This window comes from Haliotis cracherodii, unplaced genomic scaffold (assembly GCF_022045235.1).
Source record: "Haliotis cracherodii isolate W230 unplaced genomic scaffold, xgHalCrac1.p SCAF_1, whole genome shotgun sequence".
Lineage (NCBI taxonomy): Eukaryota > Metazoa > Mollusca > Gastropoda > Lepetellida > Haliotidae > Haliotis > Haliotis cracherodii.
Genome location: NW_027266264.1, coordinates 44,483,962 through 44,505,355, shown reverse-complemented (window position 1 = coordinate 44,505,355; position 21,394 = coordinate 44,483,962). Strand labels below are relative to the sequence as shown.

Genomic DNA, 21,394 nt, shown 5'->3' with positions numbered 1-21,394 from the left:
CACTTACTTTGGGCAAGCATTGGCTATCATAGTTGGCCCAATGTCATTTTGACTGCCGACCCAACGTTGGCCCAACGTTAGATTATGCCTGTTTTATTCCTGACTACCTCCTAGGCAGCCTGTAATGTTTGTACCAATGTAGTTAAGACATCAGGTAACAAGCAATAGATTCTGCAAGCTGAATTCACTCTGAACTCTATCCATGAAAGTGCATGTCAATGAAATGCGCTCTCTTCTGGCAGGGTACCTCGGCATATATAGTTTGAAATATGGTCAAGAAAAAATTCATATTTTTTCAATTACGTGTACAATTTGGTGATATAATATTTACTTTCCAAAACAATTTTCAAGACTATGTGCAAATGGTTCACAAATATTTCAACACTATTAAAAGATATATGATTTTCCCACGAGTTTGCAAATAAAAACAGACAATAAGCCCGGCACAAATTGAAACATTTTTCTTGGCCTTACCCCATACATTCAGCACTGAGAGCAACACTTAGACAAGCAAAATAGTCCATGCATCAGATGTCCTATGATCCATTTCCTTGATCCATTAAAAAATATGATGACAGCAACAAAATGACAATAGAATTCTGGTTTAGGTGACATTTACTTGTTAAAGTCTGAACTTTGGCTGAGTGGTTGAGGAGCCTTTTGAGTCCTTAAATGAATAGTCAGAAGAACTTATCACAGGGATGATCCATGGTCTCTCCTTGTGCCTTGGTAACAGAATAAAACAATGACACAAATATAATAAAATGACAAGGAAAGGGACATATTTCTGGCGTAAGAAAATGTTTGCCTTCCCCCAAACAATGATTTGATGTCTGAAAAAAAGTCTCAGCAGTGCTACCTCCACCCGTCCAAGTCATTAAACTGTTAAAACTGCTAAAACTGGGAAGGTGGCATGGACTGTAATACCATGATGCTCTTTGATCATACATAGGCAGACAAGCTATTAACACCGAAATGAACAAGGGTTACCTCAACTCAAAGTTCAAAACATAAAAAAGCATAATTTTCTCAGAAAATACACTTATCAAAATCAAACTTTCCACTGCACTTCTCCTGTTGGCATAAAAAACTACTCTAAATTGGAAAAGAATCCATGTATTGTTTTCAAGTTATAGGTCACACAAATGTTGAAAACATAAATCTTCATTCAAAACATTAAAGAAATCATATGTTTTCCTAAAATACACATATCAAAATCAAAATCTGCACTGCACCTCTTCTATTAGTATAGAAAGTGTTTCCAAAAAGGTTCTGGGTAGAATGTCTCAGGCAGGCAGTCAGCCAAGAGTATCGTACACACACCAGCATGGTGTTAAACCAAAGCCCCCGACTGCACCATGCCCACTGTACCAAATTTATTGAAATAAGATAACAGCAATAAGAAAAATACATGTATAAACTTGATAAGACTATGTGCATTGTTTTATATCCAGGGATTAAGATTACCTTGTGCATTTTCTTGTAAACTAAGCCGGACACAGAATAAGCTGTACACACGTTTTCTTGGAATCTACCGGTGATTCGGTCAAGACACACCCAGTGATATAACTTTTTACAGGATTTTAAATGCAAGGATCGGCAAAAGTTGTATCTGAAACTATTTTTTTTATCAGGAATAATATATTCCAATGTCTTGTTAATTAAGATGCAGCTTTTACTAAACATATTTAAAATAATAATAACCCTAAGCGAAGCAGCTGATCGCTATTGCCGGGTATTATTGTTTACATGGAACCAGTCTGACCAGTCACCGTCAAGGCTCCCGTGCACGTGATCGCATGATCGCGAGAATTACGTGTTGACATAAAATCGTCCAACAAAAACAAATATGACTTTTAACGAATCAAAGTATGGCATTTATGATATATGTATACATTCTCTGTCAACTAAAGTTCGTTTCAAGGCATCAATAGCGGTAATCTGACCGTGGTTGCTGTTAATAATACTTTTTATAGCCAGACAGTGTAATTTACATGAATAATTTGCAAACTTCAGTATGGATTTGTTGACATGGTATTTCCGGTGTTATGCGCTCACAGTAATGTCTTTCCATGGGGGAAAAAACATCAAAACTCATTAATTCGTGTATAATGCACACCCCCTTCTACAGAGCTGTGTTTTTTGGAAAAAATTTGCACACTATTCTCAAGAAAATACGGTAAGGCTTACTGATGAATTTACGCCAATTTGACTCTGAATTGGTCCCAATAAGCACCCACCCCTTCTGTCTTTTTTTAAGCACCCTAGGCGCTTAATGGGTCGAATATGGTAATGCTAAATCATGTGTTGTCCTGTATCTCAACACATCTGCAACATGAAATGTGTGAAAGGTCAAGTGTAACCTTATGTGTCGGGTACTATACCCTTCTACCTTTGGTCACTCTCTCTAGTTAACCACTCTTTGGTCCTTGGGATGATGTAGCTCTCAAATCACAAGTCAACATGGGTGCTCCAGTCCATTTATTGAAGATAGAAGTTATGGCAAATATACACAAGGTCCTCAGTTATCTTCTTGTGGCCTGTCTTACTTAAATACAACACATACCTAGGTGATGTATGAAGAGCCTGATAGCTTTTCTAACTTTACCACTTTTCTGACCCGGAATTCCAATCTACAGAGAGAACCGCTCTGTTCAGCCGTGAGTTTCCGAATCCCCGCACCACTCCCGGACAACTCACTAAATACTATTGATGATAATTTTTGCTCCTCCCACCGAAATAATATTTGACGTCATGTGAAATGAGTCTTAACGCTCACCTCCATATGAACCCCAATTTCCGTTCCAATCAGTTTTTCTATCAAGCCTTTCTTAACCAAGCCTTCAGCTAATTTCCTAACTCATTGGTCAACCGATATACATGTACTCATAATAACATACTCATAATTCAACCTCTTTATGACAAAAACCTAACACTCTGTCAGACTGGAAGGCACCGAAAAGATACTTAATCATGTTAATCAGACATTCCAATCAAGCAGTAGTACTAAAAAATATTCGATCATCTCAAGACTGACAATTTGTTCCATCCATTCATTTCCCCTCTGATACTTACACTGCAAGACTAGATTCTACTAATTTCATTTTACTAATGAAAAAGTTATCTCTATCACTAAGGGAAGCAAAATCAATAATCATTTACCCTGTGGGTGATGCCCTCACCCTGTACAGTCCCTTCTCTCATATCCATCTATATTTTACGTAAATATTAAATAAGTACCAAAATACCCTGGTTATACAATATCCATCTATATGTTACGTAAATATTAAATAAGTACCAAAATACCCTGGTTATACAATATCCATCTATATTTTAAGTAAATATTAAATAAGTACCAAAATACCCTGGTTATACAATATCCATCTATATTTTAAGTAAATATTAAATAAGTACCAAAATACCCTGGTTATACAATATCCATCTATATTTTAAGTAAATATTAAATAAGTACCAAAATACCCTGGTTATACAATATCCATCTATATTTTAAGTAAATATTAAATAAGTACCAAAATACCCTGGTTATACAATATCCATCTATATTTTAAGTAAATATTAAATAAGTACCAAAATACCCTGGTTATACAATATCCATCTATATTTTAAGTAAATATCAAATAAGTACCAAAATACCCTGGTTATACAAGATCAAATTGGAGGTTATGGAGAATGATGTATTACCACCAGGTAGATAATGTTGCAACTGTGCTTGTACAGTCCTGATAATTGGTGTTTGTCGCCACTTAAGAAGTTAAGGAACATTACGTGAATGCACAATCTGACTATGAGAACATGGTTACATATACACAATGTCTGTTTCCTTTGTTGTTGCAGGTGTGCTCATCCTACCCACAGGCATTGATTGTTCCCAAATCAGTAGATGATGAAACTGTCTCTAAGGCAGCAACCTTCCGTCAGTATGGCAGATTCCCCGTATTGAGCTATTATCATAAAGACAGCAAGGTAATGTGACAGGTCATGTGCTTCCATGAAACAAAGTCTCCATATCTTTGCACCAGTGAAGATCTGGGTTAAAATTCACAGCGAGAGAAACTAACAGTTTTAGTCCACTATTCCTTTTAATGATAACATGTAGTAAAACCGTTAGAAAGGGCAAATTTCTACTAGATCTTATGATCCCTAACTATTGGGTAGTTTGGCAAGGACAATAGGACGAGTGCCAGTTTCTAACACTGGTCTCCAGCAACCCGTGCTTGTCATAATTTAAGAAGCGACTATGCTTGTTGCATGAGGCGACTACTGGGTAATGGAATCAAGTGGTCAGACCACTGACTTGGATGATGCATGTCAATGTATCCCGATTACGTAGATTGATGCTAGTAATGTCAATTACTGGATTGTCTGGTCCAGACTCAATTATTTGCAGACCACCATCATGAAGCTGGAATATGCTGAGTGTGGTGTTAAACAACAAACAATACAAACCAAGGCCTTGAGTTGTGAGAGGTTATTGCCAACTATACAATAGTCATTGCGAGTATGTTGTTTGTCTGAACAAATAATTTGGGCATTTTAGATATTTATTAGCTCAAATGGGGGAAGATCAGTAGAGTCTATACAATGACACAGTGTCATTAATTTGTCATCAGCCAAGACTCATCAGAGTAAAAGTCAAGTGGACTTGGCATGTTGTCTGTCCTCTGTCCATCCGTCTGTTGTTAACATTTGCAATTTCGGCATCTCCTCTGAAACTACAATTGTGATGCGATTTTTTAACATTTGCTGCCATGTATCGTTTTGCAATACCTCAGCTATCTCTGTGTGTATCATACTGAACTTTGACATGCAGCAAGTATGTTTTTTTTTTATAACATATGATATGGTTTGTGTATATTTTTGTTTTCATCCAGTTATAACCTTTAATTTTGTTATTTTCTAGTGTTGCTGCATTTTTTGTCTCTACAGGGAGCTGAAAGTTTGTGTGAAAGTGATCATAGATCTTATCTAAATTGTAGTTTTCAATATCAAATCAAGGAATAATTTTAGTATTCCAGTGTTCATCTCAAATGGTCCTTTGTTAGGAGTTAGATGAAACATGAACTTATGTTATCTTCAGGACCCTGATCCATCGGTGCTTACATACATCATAAAAAGTTGTGGAGTTCCTTCTAAAACTCAACCATATGAAAACAATATCAACTGTTGATTAATTATGTAAATACCTTCCAGGCCAAGCATATATATATCAGATTATCAAGAGATATATCAGATTGCAAAGAGTATAATTCCTTTGAATACTCAACCTGTATAACATCATAGCCATAAATACCTGTTTTGTTTGTCATCACACATATAAAATCTTTAGATTTAGAACAGACATCCTCTTCTTATGAGAGAACCCCCAATGATTGGGGCCCAATCCAAGGCCAATGCAACTGCACATCTACTCATTTCTAAAATTAATTTGAAATATTTTTTCTCAAAACATGTTTGTTGTTAATTCTCTCAGCTATTCTGCTGGTCATGAAATGCCATCAGTTGAACAATCGATATATCCAGCTTGGGAATAAAAAATTTAAAACTACCCACCTGAAATAAATTTATTAACATTTTCTGAAGACAATATATGCAAATGTCTCAAAAGTTACTTATAGTTTTTAATTAATTGTCATTTTTAGAAGTAGTGAGTCAAAATTTAACATCGCATCAGCATTATTTCAGCCATATAGCGACTTTTTAGAAGTAACATAACTTCACATAACACCACTGCCACGGGCTAAGTTGCATAGCCTATCACATGACCAGACTTTTCTCTAATTTTTAAACAAACGCTAAAATCAGAACAGACTAGGGCTTTGCATATTGTTTTGTATAACTATATAGATATGCTACTAAAACTTTGAGACTGTGAGGTGCATGACAAAATATATTTATTCATCAAAATGAACGTAACTCTCACACTCTGTGTGGCTTCGATGACAGCATGTGATGTAAACAAAGGAAAACTATGCAAATGGAAATAGGTTTTCACATTTTTGACATATTTTCTCATTGAAAGTTAACCGTGACATATGTTTATCTAGATGTGTAGACTCGCCAAAAATGAAACAGAAGAAAATATTATCATTGTTGCTGTGAAAATGTGATTTGGCGCGGTCACGGTATGTGGCTAAGAGGACCCTATGGAAGGGGGTAAACAGAAGTTGTAAGTATTGGAGGGACACACGATTTGGCTGAAATTTAGGTGAACATTATTGAATGAAATTTTCAATAAAATCAATAAAATAGATATATAGTGAACACATTTTTATTACCATATAGTGTAACAAAAGGATTAACTTGCGTAATTCAATATGGATTGTTGATATGCTATTTCCGATGAAGGATCAGAAATGATACAATAGAAACATCTGTGCGTATTATACACGAGAGATATTTTTTGCAGGATTTAATTGCCTATGATTACGGGTGCGTATTGTACACAAAGAAATACAGTAATCTCTAAAGCCATGAAAGGGGGTTCCCCACCCAAAGCATTCTCCTGTCCTTTAATTGCAATATTCTTGGTCATACAGCAGTACACAGTATAAATGTACTTTGCTTAAATTGTACAAATATCTCGGATATACTTCACGTAATCGTCTTTGCATGTCTTGCGAGTCAATCCAAATATCCTCAAGATAATCGTGTTGTTTATCTTGGCCAGGGGCCATCTCGTGGACGTTGACTTTCCAACTGAGACTGATTTTTAAAATGTCGCTTGTGAGTTTCGTGAATGTCCGATGCGATAAGATACTGAGTTATCTGATGTATTTCACGCTGCAGATCTTTTCAAGGTGCAACAGTTTCAAATCATGTTTTAATTGTTCACACTCTTCTTGTTATGTGGGAAAGATGGCAGTTAGGCCATCACTGTCGCACCGCCTGGTCATTTGCAAAGTCAATTGCAAACTAGCCATTTTTTTTTAATCAAAAGCTGGCGAGTTGGTGTCATACTTGAAATGAAATGGTAGAGCCACCTATCTGTAAGATAAGGGAGGTAAGTAATATTTCCAATATGAAACAAGAGAGGCAACTCGTGGTGCACAGCCAGAGATTCCTGTCATCAATATTTTAACTGGTAGAAATGTCAAAGATATCAACATGGATTTAACTGAATCAATATCCTGACAAAAAAAGTGTCAACAAGGAAATGTCACAAGTCCTTTATGAATTTTGCTAGTCTCGGACAAGCAGAAATTTATTTATTTAAACCCTGCTTGGATAAGCCGGGCAAGGGGTTTTGATCAAGATTTGTCAAAAGTCTAGATCCCAAAGAATAGACAGTGATGGGCCTGCTTTTGTTTTTGCATTATCTTTAGCATACTGAAAAATTCGGACACTTTATGTGGTTGTTTGTCACCTTTATGGGGTTTTGAGCCGGAAGTTCGATGAAATTTTTAGGCATCAAAATTGAAAGTAACGACTGGAAAGACATTTCTGGCAAACATATCGATGTCCACACAGGCAATTAAGGCTCTGAATTGAAACCTTGTCTGAAGGAATTGTAACTGTTGTATATTACAGTAGTTAATACTATCTTAATGGGCAGTTATGAAGGTAATAAACACTGTTTTGTCATTTTAGTTACTTATTTCAAACTAGTCATGTCAGTTTGTCCTTGATATTGTGCAGAACATATTTGAATAACAGTATTGACATCAACTTGGGTGGTTGTCTTTGCCAACATTTTAAACTGTCAACTGCACATCCAGGTTTAGCTACAGTTGACGTGGCACTGTTTTAATCCTTTGAAATGCTAGAGTGAAAATATCCTAAACTTTTTAACTTATCCTGCATTATTCCTTAATGCATTTACTGCATGTTCTTGACAGAAAAAGAGCTTGTGAGAGGTTTGCTGAAGAAGAAGTTGTTCCAGCTGGTTGTGCAGCTAACACTATCACACAGCTCCCATGTGACCCTGGAAGTGGTGACATCTCTGAACAGCACATTACTGTTGTCACAAGTCCAGAGACGAGACCTATTTTTGCGTCTCGGCATAGCTACTTGAATTCTTTGAGTGTTTTCTACTCGATTGTTATTCTTGTGAATTTTTACTTATCCTGCATTACTCCTTATAGCATATTACTGCTTGTTCTTGACAGAGAAAAGAGCTTGCTTGAAGAAGTTGTTCCAACCAGCTGAGAGGCAAACCCTATGATGCAGCTCCCACATGACCAAAGGAAGTGACGTCACAGATCCTCACATTACTCTTGTGACCTGATGAATGAACACCTGTGTTTGATCTGTTGCATAAACTTGTTCAAACCCTTATGTTTTGCTCCTTGAGTTAATGTTCATTGTCTTTGTGTTGTGCATATGGTTTGCATCTTGTACATTCTATGTTTGTAACATGTGCATAACTTTTTTTGACACCTGTTGGCGTTTTCTTCTGAAAGAAAACAATGGGAAATTCCAGGTGTCTCATTGTTTCAAGTAGCCATATTGAAACCTCTCAACCCTCCCGCATTTTGCGGGAGACTCCTGCAATTTGATGAAATCTCCCAGTCTCCCGCATGATGGACTATTTCTCCCACAAAACAGAATTCTTCATTATTTTAACATTTGTCTCCATTGTCTCTTGAGTAAAAACAAAGAACGGGAAGTTTACGCCTTTGTCTAGTAATGAACTGGTAATTAAATTCATATGGTGAACGATTGAACAATATAAACTGTAAAGAAAACTCGGATAGTCCTAACAGGTGCCTGAAGGGTTGAACTTAAAGTGAATAATCAGCCAAGTATTCATCACTTCCTGAAATGAACTGTTGTCTTCATGTTCTTAGTGTGTTTATTCTTCCATGATTTAAGAACGTAGATACATATGGCCGGTCTAGTTATACATGACTTTATTGCTTATCAGACAGACGTCGTGACTCGTATGCACAGAAATATCAACACATAGAAATTTATCCAATTTAGCGAGAATGTATCATGTGATGATTTTACACGATTTGATTTGATTGGCTAGTATTTTGCTAGTGTCCCAGATTGGCAATCTAATTTGCAAACAACAGTACTAGTCAGCCAATGAGATAAATACATGTCAAGGTCAGAAAGGTCAACAATGAAACGAGTCTCATTTCAGTAAAAAAATGTTGTAAAACGTAATAGTACTTCCAAATATGGCATACATTTCTTGGAATGGAGAAACGTGAACATTTCTAGGAAATTTAAGAAGTGAAGTAATGGGACTGTCAACAGACTATCTTATTGAAATTAGGGGCGATCATGTTGCATCAGGATAAATGCGCTTGATATTTCTTTGCCATATTTTGTAACCAAAATTGCGCCAAATACTCACAAAACCTGCATTATAACGAAGCCTGACAACTGGTCAGATTGAACACTTTGTCAACTGGTCAAGCTACCGATCGTTACATATCAATATCTGTTTGCATTTATCTGAGATGATCTATGAACGAAAGTGATATGGGTAGATTGTGCTTGGTTTATTCTTGGAGGAGGAAAATGCAAACGGAAATTAAGCTGTACTTATAAGAAACTTATAATTATAATTATTTATTGTTTTAAAATATTTGGTTTTCTTAAGAACATTAAACAAAATAAAAGTTGGAAATGATCTTATCTTGACTATTTTAAAAATCTCCCCCTTTGGAGGCATATCTCCCCCATTTTGAAGTCAAATCTCCCACATTGTCATGATGAGAGGTTGACAGGTCTGCATATTGAATATTTTAGGTGGCCATTGTTGTTCCTTTGCAAGTATTTTGTCTTCCTTTTGTATGTTGTCTAACATTTGTCATAATAATTGTTTCATAAACCTGAGGGGGCACGGGTGGCCCAGTCGCCTAAGGCGCCACGATTCGCTGTGCAGAGTTGCGTCCCTTGGGCACGCCAGAAACCTATGATTGTGGGTTTGAATCCCGGTTCGCCCCAATTATGTTTCTAGGTTTGTCAGCACCATACCCGTGCTCGTGGGTTTCACCGAAGTGGTAAACGTCTGAGACCTGCATCACTTCGGGCTTTCCTCCCACATTAAGCTGACACGCCGTGATATAACTGGAATACTGTTAAAAGCGGCGTTAAACCCAACTCACTCACACACTCACTCATAAACCAGAGCAGTGGGAAAAACAAATTACAGCATACATAATTGGGTGGGGATGCATTGTGATTTTACACTACTTCATTGCAGAATTCATGCCCTCTTGCACAATGTGCCAGCGTAATATGTAGGCATGGGATCCCCATCCCCTGTGGCTTAATTGTACATCTCAATGCCACCAGGGTTCTGGATGTAAAGACTGTCTCCCACTTTTCCCCACAGCTTTCAGACAGTACCTCCTTGTGTCAAGAAAATTGAGATCGCAACAGGCCAGGAAACACCGGCGCAAGACATTCCCGAGAATTCGCCCACACGGCTATCTCAGACGACAGCTCCCAGGCCTCCACTACTACCATGATGTTGGGCCCCACGGTCTCAGTCTCCACCCAGAGCACCCTGACGACCACTACTAGGTCTATCTTTACGGCAGCGGCCACCACCATGATGCCTGGCATGGCGCTCTCCTATGAAACAGCGCCTATACAGTCCGCCGGACAGACGCAAGGCTTCCAACAGGCGCCCCTGCCTACGGCACAGACACTTATGATAGACACCTCTTTCCTCCAGCACATCCAGTACATCCAGTACTTACAGGCCATGCAGACACTGGCGCCTATTACCCCAGCGTCAAAACAGGTGCCTCTACAAGCACCACCCATAGCGCCTCTGCAAATGCCTCTTCTAGCGCCTATACAGACAGCACCTATCCATCAAACAGCACCCATACAGACGGCCGAGCCCTTGCCAGCACATCATCGGACGCCTATACAGATGCCATCTGTCCCATCGGTCATTGATGTCCGATGTCCCATCTACCTTTTGTTACTCCTTGGCTTCCCCAAGTATGTCTTCACGTTGTAGTGACAGTTGGTCGTCTTGTCGGGGTCCCTGATCTAGTGATCTAGGAGCTGCTCCCCTGTACGCAGACGCTCTAGTGGCTACCCTTAATATTACGACACCCCCAGGGATGGCGAGTCCCACCTTGGACTAGACCAGGCTGCAGACTGGTTAGCTGATGGACTCAAGACAGTCGTTCACTCTCCTGGCCTAGAGGTCGATAGCAAGACAGCCATCCGCTCGGACCCTACCTCGCTCCCGCAGGACCTGCTGATCAAGGGCATGATCTTGGCCCTGGATGATGACTTGATCTGTCCTTCAGACCCCCACACTATAAACGAGGCGACTACCCAGTCCACTCTCTCCAGGTGGCGGACTACGCTCGTGCTTTAGACGCGGATCTGCACCGGATGACTGGGTCCAAACGTTCCACCTCAGTAAGAGTTCTGACAATGAATTAGCATACGTGGAGCCTGAGATTTGGCACACTCTCAAGCCACTCTCATTTATGGCGTCCCCCTCCAGAGCCATTTTCCCGGACTTATAGGTTAATCCTCAAAGGATAGACCACCTAACCACCATCGTATCCTACCTCCAGCAACAAGTCGAGCATATGCGTGCCATCCTGATGCCTACATTTTGTGACTTAATATATTCCATATGATTTATGCCACAGCGTTATTCTTGTTCCAATTGGCCATTTTGAATTCACCTTGTGGTCATGTATTGTCGTGTCATCTTGCTTGGTTTTGCAATTTATTGTCGTACCCAAGCAATATTATTGTTATTAAACTGGTGTTTTTTGTGTTGCTTGCATGAACTTGTTATTCATAAACCCACATGACTGGAATAATGATTAAAGCATACATAATCGGATGGGAATGCATTTTGTTTACACCATGCTGTCATTGCAGATACACGCCCCGTTGTATGAAGTGTCACAGGAATATGCTTAACATGGAAGCGTCTTGGTTCCAAAGCATCATGCAGTGCATGTTTCAACAAAGATACAACAACCGAGTCTGCCACACTCTTGGCGCCTCCGGTCACATCTCCTCCAGTGGACCTTGGCTGCGCCTCTATGACACGCCCTTCCTCTTCCTTCAGCATGACCTCTCCTGCATCGAGGCGTAGTGGAAGTAGATCCTCCCGATCTTGATGTCTATCCTGTAGTCGTTCTCCAGTACCAATACCATAGAGAGTACTGCTTGGACTCCACAGAGGGCTCCTTCACCCCATCGTATGAGGTCTTTCTCGCTAAAGGCCACTCTCACCTTGGCCTCACCCAGGTTCCTGGTTGGTTGGCAAACCGTCTGGCGGCGCTGGCACCTTCAAAAGACTCTAACGTAAACAGGTTGGAAGCTGTGTGGTCTAATCACACAACTGTACCCACTGACCCAAGAATCAAGGACATGGTCATGAGGTGAGCACTTTGCCAGGCTCTAGTTGACAACGGCCTTCAAAGCACCTAAATATATGAAAGAGGATTTTTCTATCCACGCATGGCTCACATCTTAAATGAGGACCTCCACCGCCTGACTTTATGAATGGGCTTAAATCTCAACTGGATCAGGTCGACGTCAAATGTTCAAACTTGGAAACAGCAGTTAACAGTATCCAAACTGACATTGATTGCCTTAAGCATGAGCAGGAAATCATGTATAGTGATATAGATGCCTTACATGAGAAAATTGAAATGTTAGATCGTGGTCTTGGTGCTGTTGAAGATAGTGTGGACAGGCTTGATGCCTTGAGTAGTCGTGACAACGTTGTGTTCTACGGGATACAGGAGTCAAGTAAGGAAGATTATGACACCTCTAAAGAAGCTGATCACAACACTCAATAGCCACGCGAAGGAGAAGACCTGGAAGGAGGAAGACATTTTAAGGGCGCATCGCATTGGACCAAAACGATCGGATGGTCAAGACAGCTAAGTTTTCCTTTACAGAGGACAAAATATTAGCTCTTCAGTCACATTGGTATTGCCAATGATCTCACGAAGCGACAGCGCGAAACAATTTCTGAGATGAGAGAAAAGGGGTTAATTGCATACTTCAAAAACGGAAAGCTTTTCACCAAGCCTTTGGAACAGGATCAATTGAGAGGTCAGGAAACTAGGCAGCGAAGTCAACAGACATCTACACAACACCTATGCAGAAAGGACAGCATGGAAAACAGCTTCACAGGACGGGGACAACAGTGACAGGGCTCAGTTTGGCCATAGAGATTCTAAGAGTGCGTCACGATCGAGCAGTTGAGGGTGTGGCCAGGGCCCATCTCCTGTCTCAACTACAGTCCGTTTGACTCCAAATGAGAATGATGAATTGCAAAATAACTCGAAATCCAGAAAAGTGTATGAAACATCAATACGGTACTTGACCATGAATACCCTGTACCCAACAAAACCTGAATTTTGTTTATTTAAAGACCCATGACGGATGAAGTTCTTGCGCTGTGCCTTCCACGGTTTGTCCCCCTACGTGTCATGTACACATTTCTATACAAAATTACATGATAGTTTCTTAAAGAACTTCATCCGTCATGGGTCTTAAAATAAACAAAATTCAGGTTTTGTTGGGTACCGGGTATTCATGGTCAAGTACCCTATTGATGTTTCATACACTTTTCTGGATTTCGAGTTATTTTGCAATTCATCGTTCTCATTTGGAGTCAAACGGACTGTAATAACACTGATGATTATAATAAGCCTGGATCTGGTAACAATTGTGATAAGTGTTGCTCAAATTTGTCATGGAACATTGAAGGACAATGAATTCATTGAATATATTAGAAGCTTTGATATTGTTATTTTACTAGAAACTTTCCTTGATAAAACTGTTCATGCTCCTGAACTAAATGATTATGATATTTACTTTGCCAAAGCTCATAAAATTGCAAATTATGGTAGACTGTCAGGTGGGGTATATATGTATGTGAAGAAAGCTTTATCTTCTTATTGCGTTCAATACCCCTTGTCTTTTGATAATGCCATTTGCATAAAATTATCTAAATGCCAATTCGGTTGTGATGTTCTTTTATTTGGAATGTACATACCGCCATATGGATCAAACTACTATGATATCTCAGGAAAAAGAACAAGTTTTGAACAACTGGAACAGTGGTTGATTGAACATTCATCTGAACTGTTTGATTTTCTTGTACTGATATGTGGTGATTTAAATGCACGTACTGGTAATAACAATAATCCCCCTGAGCCGTGTAATGATGAGGAAACAAGTGTATTCCCCGAGGAGGAACCTGTGCATGTCGGGGAGATCTTCAAAGGATACATTTATGAATAGATTTGGTAAAATGTTGTTAGATTTTTGCTTCGCATTCAACATGTATGTCTTAAGTGGGAGGTTCAAGGGGGATGAGCAGGGTGAATTTACTTATGTATCTGAGCAAGGTTGTAGTGTTTATTAGATTATTTTATTGCCTCTCCTGCTCTTTTTGAATACTTCACTCGCTTCATTGTCGAACAGAGGCTAGATTCAAAACATATGCCCTTGTTGCTATATTTTAACAGGCCACCCATTAGTACTGTAGAAGTAGATGATTCAACAGAATGTAGATCATCCAAATACCAGTGGAATGTGGATAATGTCAATACATTTGTTAAAAAACCTTAAATCGATATATTTTGCAACTCCTGCTAATATCATGGCTAGCGTTAATGTCAACATCAATTCAGCTCTTGATATGTTTGTTTCCACTTTGCTAGATGCTGCAAGTTGTATGAAAAAAACAGTTCACCCTAAAAATGTTAGAAATGGATTTTACAGTTATGAGTGTAGGATAGCTAAGCGTAAAGCTAAGAAATATCTTAGACTATTTCGGAGATATAAATCAAACTTATTCAGAAGACAATACTGTACTTTGAGGAATAGATATAAATTTGTCTGCCGAAAGTCAAAATTTGAATTTAAGACAAAGACTGTGAAGGCGTTGACAGCAGTTATATCCAATCAAAAACAGTTTTGGAAACTTCTCAGAGGTATATCTAAGCCGTGTAGTAAACAAAATTATATAAGCAGTGATGTTTGGTTTAACCATTTTAGCAATGTGTTCAATGCTGATATCTTATGTGATCAGAATGTCTCCTCATCGAATGTAGACAACAAAGTAAATTTAGAACCCAAATGTCCTAATGTGGTAAACAATGTGGAAGAGTATATATTGGACTCCACTATAACAGATGAAGAGATACATAATGCTATATCTCATTTGAAAGATGACACAGCTTCAGGTATAGATGATGTGGTAATTGAAATGTTAAAAGTCTCTGAAAATGTTGTCATGCCCTTTCTGAATGTGTTATTTAATAGAATATTTGAGTCTGGTGTTTTTCCTGATGTTTGGTCAAAAGCTATTATTATTCTTGTTCATAAAAAAGGAGAGAAAAGTAATCCTGATAACTATCGTGGTATTTCACTTCTCAGTGTTTTATAGGTAAAGTTTACACGTCTATTTTAAGTAAACGACTAACTATATGGGCAAACATCAAGAACAGAATACCAGAAACACAGGCCGGTTTCAGAAAGGGTTATGCAACCACTGACCACATATTTACTCTGTATGCTATTATTCAGAAATGTTTATGTAAAAAGAAATCAAAACTTTATGCGGCATTTGTAGATTTTAAAAAGGCTTTTGATTTTGTTAACCATGATTAGTTGTGGAATCTCTTAATGTCTTATGGTATAAGTTTATATATAAGTGTTAAATCGTGTGTAAAATGTGATCTAAGTTTCACAGATTATTTTGACTGCCCTACTGGTCTACGACAAGGATGTATTTTGAGTCCATTACTGTTTTCACTTTTCATAAGCGAATTATCAAATGAAATTATTTCTAATGGAAAGCATGGTGTACAGTTATTCCCTTATTTAATAGAGATACTGTTATTGTTGTTTGCCGACAATGTTATTTTAACATCAGATAGTGTCACGGGGCTACAGACTCAATTGAATATTCTAGAAACCCACACAGAAAAATGGAATTTAACGGTAAATCTGGAAAAAACAAAAGTTGTTGTATTCAGATGAGGTGGGGTGCTTTCAAAAAAGGATATTTGGTATTATAGGTGGGAAAAGGTTGAGGTAGTGTCAAGCTACAAATATCTTGGTTTCCCTTTTATTCATCAGGAAAATTCAGTAAGAGTATATCTGATCTAGCACTAAGAGCAAAAAGAGCTTTGGTCGAATTGATTGCAACTTTAAGTAAAATTGATCTTATTTCAAAGTCAGTGTTCTTTAAGATATTCGATTCGCAAATACAACCTATACTTTTATATGGCTCTGAAGTGTGGTGATTTCAGCAATATGACAAATTGGACAAAGTTCATCTATTAGCCTGTAAGAAATTCCTGCAAGTAGGACAACAAACCCCAAATACTATCATCTAGGGGGAAACGGGTCGCTTTCCACTGTACATCAACTCCTATGTTAAAACACTTAAGTTTTGGCTTAAATTAATTCATAGGAATGAAGACAGATTGCCAAAAAAGGCTTATGATATGTTATTGTATTTAGATAACTGTGGACGCCATACATGGGCTTCTAACATTCGTTTACTTCTTTTATCTCATGGCTTTGGTTTTGTATGGATATCGCAAACAGTAGGGAACCAGCTTTCATTTCTACGACTTTTTTTGTATAAAAACATGTTTTACCAAAACTGGAGATCGGTCTTAAACTCTAGTTCAAGATATCATTTATATGCAGTTTAAAAGTCTTTTAGAACCTGAAAAATATCTTTCAGTTTTGTATGAAAGAAAATTTATAAACATAATTGTAAGATTTAGAGCAGGTCTTTTAAAATTGAAGAATAATGAATGCAGATATCTGTCGATAGAAAAGTCGAATATGTCCAGTCTGTAATAATGGTATTGTCATAGCGACTGATTTACGACATCCATTGTCTGAAGAACATTTGATTGCAAAGGCTCATTACCCTGGAGCCATGACATCTATATGCCTTGAAACACTTAATTGCTGTTATTTATTAGATGCTAATCCTATTTGTTAATCCCCATTTTTGTGTACATCGACCGTCTGCCATCCTGAACAGGATGTGCAAGTATGTCACTGATGATTTACTGTTTACATTTATATTTATTACTTACTAAATGTCAGGTGACCTTGGCTATATAAGCCTTGGTCCAGAGAGATTGAGAAGGAAAAAAAGAAAGGTCTTACCTTTAGCCTAGCTAGGGTTAGGCTGGGTGCTCCGGGGCACCTAGACAACAACCACTACCACTATGTGCTGACCAAGCACATTGTGTCTTTTGTATGTATATATCAACATGTATAAAGTAGAACTGTATATACCACAAGCCATCGTCTCCAAGTTGTCACTTCCTACTGAGAACCATGCGTCGGTCCCTTGCATATACGAGTATGCAAATTGTTCATTAATCAACGTCAGACCGACACGCGTTGTTTGTATAGAGGATGAATTTCATTTTTTACTCATTTGTTCATGTTATAATGATCTCAGAAAAGAATACTTACCGGCAAAACTTGCCGGCCGATATCCTAGCTTGAACCATTTCAAATCTATTATGTGTAATAACAAAAGCAGTCTTAAACAGTTTATCACGTTTCCTATATTACGCTTATGCAAAAAGAACAAGTAGTAAAATTCAATTATGACATAAGTCATGTGTCACGTTACTTTACCATTGCATCTGTGAACAGTTGGTATATTGTGAACTGTAATTGTATATGGGCCCAAGGCCTTCATGCAAATAAAAGTTCTTCTTCTTCTTCTTCTTCTTCTTCTTCTTCTTCTTCTTACATCCTTCCTTCCCCCCTTGTAACTCCCAGACTGGCCAAACCTGCTGATCCACCCACACAGCAGACTGCCACACTCGGTGCCAGACCGGTTACATCTTCACACCTGGTCCATTTACAAAAAGGGCAGGCTTCGAAAGCAATCACCCTGATGCACAGACCCTCCACCAGGGGCTTCAATGACGACAAGTGGCATTCCTTTGAGACTTTCTGCAAGGGTAGTACTCTCGAGAGTTACCTTGTGGCCCTAATCTCCTGGCAGTTCCGGAAGATCAGAAAATGACCAAGGTACTGGAACTCCAGGCACTGTTACGCTCTTTCCGGGACCTGTCTGGGATTTGAACATGGTCCTGACTTAGCTGAGTGGCGCGCCTTCTGGACCACTTCACTTAGCGTCATATTACTTCCTCTGAAGTGGCCCACCAGTCACAGAGCTGCCTCCACACGATGCCTTCAGATGTGCTGTTTTAGCAGTAATGTGCTGTTCAGTGATGTCACCACTTCTGGGGTCTCATGGGTGCTGTGTGATAGGGTTAGCTACACAACCAGTTAAAACAACTTCTTCAGCAAGACCTCTCTTTCTTTCTGTCAAGGAGTTATGTAGGATAAAAGATCAATGATTTTATTAGATATGTTTCCAGACTGATGGCTTCAACTGATGTTATGTCAATCTTTCTGTACACAGGCAGTCATCATGCGTTGCAGTCAGCCTCTCACAGGTCAGAATGGGCGAAGATGTAAGGAAGATGAAAAGCTTCTGAATGCTGTACTTGGAATTGGACGGAGAGGATATATTGTTGACACAAGGGCTCAGAGTGTTGCAAAGATGGCCCAAGCTAAAGGTACGAATTTTCCCCTCAACTACACACTGACTTGTCTAGTATGCACTGACTTGTATATGTAGGAATTACCCAGGGAGAACAGGATGAAACAATCTGTACCGTATATGACCGCGGATAAGCCGACCCCGTAGATAAGCTGAGGTGTTAACTTGACCATTGAAATACGAAAGAAAATGTTATGACCCGCAGATAAGCCGAACCAGGAATTGAAAGGCAAAAAAACACTGCAAAGCTGGACTGCAAGACATGTGCCAGTACTCGCAGATATTCAAAAATATAAGATGAAAAACGTTGTAATTATATTGAAAAAGTCATTATTATTTCTAATAAAGATTTAACAAACCAGTCGTCCACTTTCATAATGTGGGAAGCTGTTTCTCGTGGTTTTTTTTAATCTCATAATGATCGTTATGTGTTGCCATCAACAACGAAGCGCCATTTTGTGAATCGGTGTATATAGAATTATGTACCCGTGAGAAAATATATCAGCTAGAGCGAAGACTCGGAGTTTTAATTCAACATCGTAAGCATGGCGTTTTCGTTTCAAACTCATGATGAGAATGTCAGTCAGTAAAAATATACCAACTTTTATAACCCCCTTTACACCACTATTGTATGTTAATCCAATTGAATTAAATAAACTATCATACTATGAACACATTGAATGACCATCACTTACTCACAGGCTTCTCCAGTTTATTAAACTAATCTCTCGAAAACAAAGGAATTAAGCCCCTACTCCCAACACGATCGCTAAGCACACACAACTTAAAAATGTTTGTGTAAACAACATGACAATACCAATCGGCCTGTTATTATCAATGCTCATTTCCTTGTGTACCGTGTTGCTTTTTAAACAACAGGAAGCAATCACAGTGGTCACCGTTTGTGACATCACAGGAAACACCTGATCACATGTTTTTGCAAATGGCGAACGGAATAACTCGCCGATACAGTTGTTTATTTGCCTCTTTCTATAAAGGTAGACACTTGTTCACTATCCACCCACCTCGGCATTTATTCCAAATTTAAAAATTTCAAAAAATCAATATAAGCAACCCCTAAAAGCCCCCTCTTGGGTTGCACACACCACTTTCACCCTTCTCGGAATACACTAAATGGTCCGACCAGGCCCGTGTGCGAAATACGCTGTAGTCGGAAAGCGCACGTTAAATCTTTTATATCAGTCAGTCAGACTATCAATTTATGAACTTTGCAAAACGTACGTAATAGTTATTGGCGATTTCATCTGGGGATTATATATTATAGCTGTGAATTACATATATTGTTACATGTAAAAATTGTGGAGTTTACGAAGAACGATAAACTTTGAACATTCAATTGAAAACCTATTATCGGAAGTAGTAACATGCAAAACATTTTTTTAATAATGACAACATTGGTGTATAATAATAACTTTATTGAGAAATTTATAACAATAATGGCTCTAGTCGTGGCAACTTCCAAACTTTCGGGAAGTTGTGATCTATCGGACCCTCATTCAGGCGATGTTTCTGACCGATCACGATCTGAAAAATACTATCATGAAAGTATATCCCGTGGATAAGCCGACCCCTTTCTACAGAATCTATTTTCTGGTCCTCAAAATTCGGCTTATACGCGGTCATATACGGTACATTTATTCGCCATATATGTAAGTCTGCTGTGAAATCAACACACAGAGACACAATCGGTTTAGCCCTCCAAAACACACCACACCTCTCTCCACCTTTACCCAAAAACTTACAGCCCCCCTACGTCACACCATTACATCACAATCTCTTATGATACATACACAACATAGAGTGTAACGAATGCAAAGATGCAAACAAACCTTGAGCATCAAAGAAAACCGGATGTGATATTGTGTGGAACTAAGGGAGATAACTCACTTGAAAATAGAATATAACTTTACATTACATCCTCCCATAAAGAACATGTCCACATGTTAAATTAAACGGATGTGATAGGTTTTAAGCATATAAAATAGTTCATGTTATTCCTGCTCAATATCCACCGTAGGGTGCCCAAATTAAAGGGGCACTGATCTAAGGCAATTCCCCGGGACTGGTTGTTGCCTTTGTTATTGTTTTTTCCCGTGAGTACCCGTGATATAGCAGAAACCTAGACTAGTTCGCAACCTGTGCTGCGCAATTCGTAAGCGCATTTGTCACTTTTATTGATAGTATAAGGGCGTGTGGTCACATTGATCAACAAAATGAAACACAGTTTTGGAAATCAACAAAATGATCAATCAATCAACGTATTATCAGTTAACCCTTTGAACAAAGTATTTTGTTTTTACATCGGCACTTCACGCCATGATATGAGTGTATTCCCTTTGTTTTAGTAAACCTAGACATGTAAACACTCACTTTTGACATATCCACTGTGCAAGATAACAGTAATTAATCAATCAACGTATTTTCTGTTAATCCTTTGATGACTTGGAACAATCCGTTGATTTACAAAAAAAAGTAAATCAATTGATCATTCACCTCTTGCTGGTCTGCCACGTGCATATTACATAACACACATTTCACCTCACTTGAAACCTGGATTTAGATTGAATAATTACCCCAGACACAATAAATGCCAAATGGGAACCTTTGTCGGGTAATCTAAGTGGTGCTACCACTAATTGTACCTGTTATAAATTCATTAACTGAGCATCAAGCGAATGACGACAAATACACAAGTGTAGGGTTATACCAGAAAACGTGGATGACAACAAGGGAGTAGTAGTCGTATTATCGACGCAATCCAAAATCCGAAAATGCTTTCACTGAATAGATACTTTTTTTTAGTATTAAACTATAACCATCTGT

The 21,394-nt window shown here is 38.5% G+C and overlaps 1 protein-coding gene across 2 annotated transcripts in view; it reads left to right on the top strand.

Annotated features, from left to right (window-relative positions):
• LOC139478191 (myotubularin-related protein 9-like) overlaps positions 1-21,394 on the top strand; it is a 247,404-nt gene that overhangs the window by 85,985 nt on the left and 140,025 nt on the right. For both annotated transcript variants that reach the window (XM_071260560.1, XM_071260568.1), the window contains exons 5-6: positions 3,856-3,984; positions 18,410-18,566. In XM_071260560.1, coding sequence (XP_071116661.1) covers positions 3,856-3,984; positions 18,410-18,566 — 286 coding nt within the window. The remainder of the gene's footprint in view (positions 1-3,855; positions 3,985-18,409; positions 18,567-21,394) is intronic.